This window comes from Python bivittatus, unplaced genomic scaffold (genome assembly GCF_059951505.1).
Source record: "Python bivittatus isolate LINGU-HERP-01145 unplaced genomic scaffold, Pbiv_v1 ctg000080_np1212, whole genome shotgun sequence".
Lineage (NCBI taxonomy): Eukaryota > Metazoa > Chordata > Lepidosauria > Squamata > Pythonidae > Python > Python bivittatus.
Genome location: NW_028277035.1, coordinates 45,346,781 through 45,353,285, shown reverse-complemented (window position 1 = coordinate 45,353,285; position 6,505 = coordinate 45,346,781). Strand labels below are relative to the sequence as shown.

Here is a 6,505-nt window from a genome sequence, read left to right as displayed (position 1 = left end):
AGCTCAACCTGGTTCTCGAGGGCGGCGCTGCCAGAAGAACGAGGGATCCACCCGCCCAGCCACTGCGGTTGTGCCGCCGCTTGGTGTGTCCCAGCTGACGCTCCGTAGCAGGGCGGATGTTGTGAGGAGCCGCTGCCGGCGGGGCTTGGCAAGGGAGCCAGGCGTGTGTTGGCGGCGGTGAGTAGCAGCAGCGGTAGCCAGCTCTGGGTGCGGGGGAGCCATCTGCCCGAGAGGCGGCTGCCGTCGAGACTCGGCACGCGGCTGCGACTAGGCCCGGGTGACGGGCCAGCTGGGTAGGCGGAGAGCGCTGCGCCTCTGCCTTCTGCCCCTCTCGCCTTTAAGGACGATCCGGAGAAGCGAGCCCGGCTTGCCAGCCGCACGCGGGGAGGGCGGTGGGGCGCTTCAGGTGCTTGGTGGGGAGCCGCCCGCGCGACTGGGAGGCTCCGGGTGGGCAGTCCAAGACAAGACCGCCTGCCGCACCGGTCCCTGCCCTTGGCGTGAGCCTGCCGAGGGAGGCCCTTTTCAGGGGAGAGTTGTAGGCGGAGGCTGTTCCTCCACTCTCCACCTCCTCTTCTGGGGTCTTTCCCGTCCCACAGTCTCCAGCCTGCTGATCGTCTTCCTTTGCGCGTTTCCTTCCTTCAGTTCCTGTGGTGCTGACAGCACCCGGGAGACCGACCCTCTTGTGAAAAAAGTGCTTGATTTGTGTCACCTTCCCGTAGTGTGGAAGGAACAAAGATACCTATCTTACGGATCGTCGCTCCAGGAAGAGATTTTCAGTGTGATCTTGAAGCGTATTAACTTCGTAGGTATTAATGTCCATCGAATTCAATGGGGAGTCCTGCGCTCAAACATTGCATCTTAATCCTAAATTGGCATGATCTGAAGTAAGCACCATCTGTTTAAAAAGGAGTTCCTTACCAATAATAGGCATGGATGAGATTGATCACTAAACTGGAGGAGCTCCCAGTATCCCTTCGGGCAGTAGAAGGGGCTACTGTAAAGTCAGGTAAAAGGCCATGGGCTGTGACAGGTGTTTCAGTGCAAGGCTGATAGCTGAATTTTTTCTTATTACCTGTGGAAATCCCAAAATAAACATAATCATCCTACACTTTATGGAAGCTTGCGACCTTCCATGTCATTTGGAGACCAAAGTTATTGTAACATTATACAGAGTGGCTGTAGTAATATTTCAAAACTACAGTTCTGATTCTGGTTCCTATTTCCATGTGCCAAAGCCTAATTGTAATTTGATTTGATACAGGGAGAGGATTGTCCTGTGGATTTTCTGCTGGTAAGGCAAAACTGACTTAAGCATGGCTTCTTTCCCTGAGTTTACATTTATTTTGGTAGTAAATGGATGACATAGTTAATCCAGAAGTCAAAGTTGGGATTAAATTTTGTGCAAGTTAATTGCATATTTATTCACATTGTGCACTTTGAGTTGCTATTCATATAACTGCCAATAGGCTGAAATAGGTCTAATTGAACTTAACAATGAGAACATCTTGATTAGACCCCAAACCTATCTTGTTCAGGATATTATTTCATGCTATGGTCAACTAAATGCCAGTGCAAAGCCTACCATGTTATAAGAGAGAGTAGAATTCTCCTGCAATTGTCCCCCACTAACCAACATTCACAGTATGTTTCTCATCTTAGAGTTAGCTATGATCATCATAACAAGCAGCTATTGATAGCCTTTTTCTCCATGAATTGCACTGATCTTTCATAGTCATCTTAATCTGACCATTGTTCCAATTTACAGTATCTAACTATAACCCTAATTTAACTGTATTATGTGAGGAAATCCTACTTTTTATGTGTCCAGAATCCATACTAATTTTTTTTACTTAATGATCATGGATTCTACTGTATCATAGATTCTACTGTAAATCTACAGTAAATCATGGATTTTACTATAGGAAAAACTGCATAATTTCATAAGCCTCTGGCTTGTTTTAATAATTTGAAAAATGCCAAATATTACAATCTTTTACTAATATGGTGGATACTCCACTCCCTGATTATTTCAGCTGTCTTATTTGCACTTTTTCTCAGCTATCCAGTATCTTTCTCTGAGATAAGTGACCAGAATTGGAGCTTCCTTCTGAATAAACTTGTATAAGATGGTGTTATAGAAATCCTTATTAATTAGAGCAACCTCTGCTTTTGCAGCTGTATTTTATATCAAGCTGCCTTGATGTTTCTCTCTTTTCAACATTCTCTGATATTAGGGTTGTTTCTAGATATGCATTTACTATCAAAGTTCACAATATAGAGATAATTAGGAAACTTGTTAATTGAGGCTGGAAAATATCTTCTTACGAAGGTACTGATTTGAGGAGAGATTGCTTTGAGTGACCAAGCAAGAAGGCTTTATAGAAACTGGTTTATTTTTAATTCAAGGTCTCATAGTGTAGTGGTTAAGGCATCAGGCTAGAAACTGGCAGGAAATGGTGAGTTCTAGTCCCGTCTTAAGCAGAAAGCCAGCTGGGTGATCTTGGACCAGTCACTCTCTCTTAGCCCTAAGAAGGAGGCAATGGCAAACCACTTCCAAAAAACCTTGCCAAGAAAACTGCAGGGATTTGTCCAGGCAGTCGCCAGGAGTCAAAACTGACTCAAAGGCACACACACACACACACACTAGCAGGGATATGTGTACAAGTGTAGTAGGAATGTTTAGTATTTGTGAATATGCTATGGGAGTAGAAAATACGATCCATAATAAAAACCTTCTGTCTTGTAGTGTAGTTCAGTGCATCACTGCAATTTTACTATAGTTTTTTACATTGTGCTTCAGTCAACATGTAGATATACATTAACTGTTTACTAATGTTGCCGAGGTTACTTTTTGTGCTGTGGTGTGAAGGGCAATATTGAATTATTGTATATGCTTATGGCTGTTACTAGGTAAAGATAGAACATAGTTGCTTTTGCTGTTGTGTAAGTTTAACACAAAGATGATGATGGTTCAAAGGAGAGGTATTTGGAACTTGAAATATCCTTGCTCCATATTATTAGAAAAATTAGGAATATTAGGATGTTGGACTTTGTCACTGCTGTATCCATAAACATTTGTGAGGCAAATATTGTTGAAGCAGTATATTATCTATATTGTTATATGTCTATATTGAGAATGGATACATATATATTACAAATATGTCTTTTAATCTGAGAATAATATTTTATTGCTTACATATTCTATTAAAAGTATTACTTTGAATAATTAAGAATAATGAATATTATTACAGCAAATCCCCCTAAAACAAAACATAAGTCACATTTTCTCTAATAGATAAGTTTGGTTACTTATCTATTAACTTTTTGTATTTATATAAATATCATGTATATATACTTTGTGTGTTCTTCTCAGTATTTTCTGGAGCAGGCTTTTTTCCTGTTTTTTTATTCTTAGCATTTTAATAGGTTTAATTTAAACCACAGTTTTCTTGTACAGTATTTGCTACTGTTTAAAATTTAGTTTTTGCTCTTTTACTAGTTCTGCTAGGGAATTTTTCATTTTTACTAATCTATTCTAGTTTATTCTGAATGAAATAACTTAAAAGTTACAAGGTGGAAAAAGTTGATCTTCCATCCTAGCTACCAATTCTTCTTATTTAATATTAATTCCATTTAAGTCCAGATGTTCTAAAACTGTTTGAAAAAATATATAGGGGATCATAACTTTTTTTTTTTACTCTTTTACAGCAGACTCTTAAAAACAGAGGTTTTTGTGCATGCATGCCAGAGAGTTTTATCTGGAAAATGAGGAAATGCAAAAATACTTATTTGTTTATTTTATTCTTATGTAGTTTTGTTAGAAGTACTAAAATGTTTGATAGCCTTTTTCCTGCAAATGCTATTCTAATCTATTTATTTATTTCATGTTTCATCTTTGAAGTTAGTGACATTAATACGGACCTGAACTATGACATCAAGAAGTTCTGGCACAACATTTCCTCGGAAAAATTACAGGTTAAGCACCGAGCCTGAAAAGTCCAAAGTTGCAGGTAGGAACAATATTGTGGATTATGGGGAGAAGGAAATAAGAGATTGTGTTAAGAAAAACTAGTTACTGGGGCATGTGAGTGTCACTGTTATTTTAGTACCTCAGTTGTGCAAATTTGGATGCCAGTGATTAAGCTTGCTACTTATCTTGTAGTTATTTGTATTTTGTATTTCTATCTCTTTGTTCTAAGTCAACTATATAAAGGTCAAATGCAAAGGTATATATTTTATCTGTCTTCCATCTGTTTGGAAGATCAACTAAAAACATAAGTCTTTAGTAGGAAAAAAAACAGCTTGCAGATAGAGTAACCAGGTGCAAAAAAAAGAGCTCCTACATTTTTTACTAGTCATTAAGAAGAGGAAGTTTCAGAAAGTATGATCCAGGTTAAGCTTACTTTTCAAATTGTGTGAGTATAATCTCATTTGTTGTATATTAGATATAATGGTACATTACTTGCCAAACAGCATTGATGGAAGCTGTCTTCAGTCATATGTGGGATTGGAGGAAAATATACTTCTTAATTCTTAATTCACACAAATGCAAAGAGCCTGTAGTTTTAGTTAAGTGAGCCTTTACTTAGGAATAGTTTTAGATGTTTATTAGCAAGACTTATTGTATAGATGTGAAAGCTCTTGATGAAGCAGCTAAAGTTAGCCAGGTCATTCTGCTCTAACCTGGTCAGTCCCAAAATGGGAAATCATGCAGGAATATCATATTCTGTTTTGAATTGTAAAGAAGAAATATATTCTACCAGAATGTAGTTTGTTACACCTCTGAAAGTAACTTTGGTATCTTGGAGGTATTACCTGACTGTTTATTGCTGACTTGGCTTTTGCTGTTTGTCATAGGAATAGTGAACAGCAAGCTCCTGAATGATTATCTTCATCGTATCTTTCCCAGTGCTGATGGAACTCAACCTTATGCTGCATGCAGGTACTAGCTTCTTGATTTACTAAATATCAAGCAAAATCATACTATTTGTATGGATGTGGGTGATGAGTAAACCTTTAGCAGTAAGAGTTCGGTGCTGACATTATGTAAAACAACTGTATTCTACTACACAAGTATTTTTGTGGTAGAATATTTCTGTAGGACTTTTTCAGCAAAAGGACTTAATAACGTCATTTTGAAAATGTGTGTGAGAGGCAATAATATCCTAGTAGCTTCTACCCTAACATAATTTCTGTAATTTGATTTTATGTCATTTATGAATTGCCAATAATGCCTTAAATTGTGCATCTTGTAATATCCATACAACACTCAGAAAATTGTGCTTTATAAATGTTAAATAGTAACAGCGAATATTTATTGTTACTTCTTGACACTTGCAATAACATTTGTCATATGAAAGTCAGTCTCCACTACACTTCGTATAAAGATGTGAAAGTAATCAGTTTCAGGTCTTCCAATAATGTACTCATCGCCACTGTAACTGACTCTATCCACCTTGCTGCTGGTTGTCCTCTTCTTCTCTTTCCTTCCACCTTTCCCACCATTAGAGCCTTCTCCAGAGAGCTAGGTATTTGCATAATGTGTCCAAACTAGGATAATTTGAGCCTCGTCATTTGTGCCTTGAGTGAGAACTCTGTTTTAATTTGTTTGATGAGCCATCGGTTTGTTTTCTTGGCTGTCCACAGTATTCTCAGGAGCCTTTTCCAACACCAAAGTTCAAAAGTATCAATACTCTTCCTATTCTGCTTCTTCAGAGTCCAACTATGAAGTGTTACTGAGGTTTTTGCAGGCATAGACACATCACGGCATCTGAATATCTTTTCCAAGGTCTTCATGGGTGTTCTGCTGAGTGCTAGTCTGCTGCACTTTCTTGACTGCTTGTTCCTTTACTGTTGATGGTTGATCCTAAAAGGCAGATGCTATCCACCACTTCATTGTGTTCATTGTCAATTCTAAGATGGTGGTTGTGCCTGTTGTCATTAGTTTGGTCTTCTTTATATTTAATCTTAGATCCATTTTTTCACTGTGCTCCTTGGCTTTTATTACTAAAGTTTGCAGATCCTTTGCATTTTTGGCTATCAGAGTAGTGTCATCAGCATAGTGCAGATGATTAAAGTTTCATCCTCCAGTTTTAAAACCATGATCATCATCATCCCTTTAATATATATTCAGCATATGGCCATGTCTCACTCCTTTAGCAACCTGGAGCCAGTCTGTTTCAATATGTTCTGTCTGTATTTTGGCTTCCTGATGTATATATAAGTTTCTCATGAGGACAATGAGATGTTCATATGGCCTTAAGCAAAGCTTTTTCATTTCATATTTTGTTATATTTTAAATTCTAATATAATTACATGATAATTCCTTTTATTTTTTGTCCCTGGATAGTACGTGCAAGTTCAACATAGTACTAAAGCTGTTAGAGCTTCATGTGAATATTTCTTAGGACAAATGGATGTTGTATGTTTTTATTTAAAGATCTGTTAGGGTCAAATTATACTTAGCAACTGAACTCACAACTGAGTTGTTAATGCAGTTAAAAAT

General features: G+C 38.1%; 1 protein-coding gene across 4 annotated transcripts in view; it reads left to right on the top strand.

Annotated features, from left to right (window-relative positions):
- The first annotated feature begins 58 nt into the window (after positions 1–58).
- The window catches only part of RNF123 (ring finger protein 123), a 112,032-nt gene continuing 105,585 nt past the window's right edge, over positions 59–6,505 (top strand). For 2 of the 4 annotated variants that reach the window (XM_088133975.1, XM_025172911.2), the window contains exons 1-3: positions 59–177; positions 3,902–4,010; positions 4,858–4,942. In XM_088133975.1, coding sequence (XP_087990101.1) covers positions 3,929–4,010; positions 4,858–4,942 — 167 coding nt within the window. In that variant the 5' untranslated portion in view covers positions 59–177; positions 3,902–3,928. Of the gene's footprint in view, positions 294–671; positions 803–3,901; positions 4,011–4,857; positions 4,943–6,505 lie in introns of those variants that run through there. The other 2 variants (XM_088133977.1, XM_088133976.1) reach the window with 2 other exon arrangements.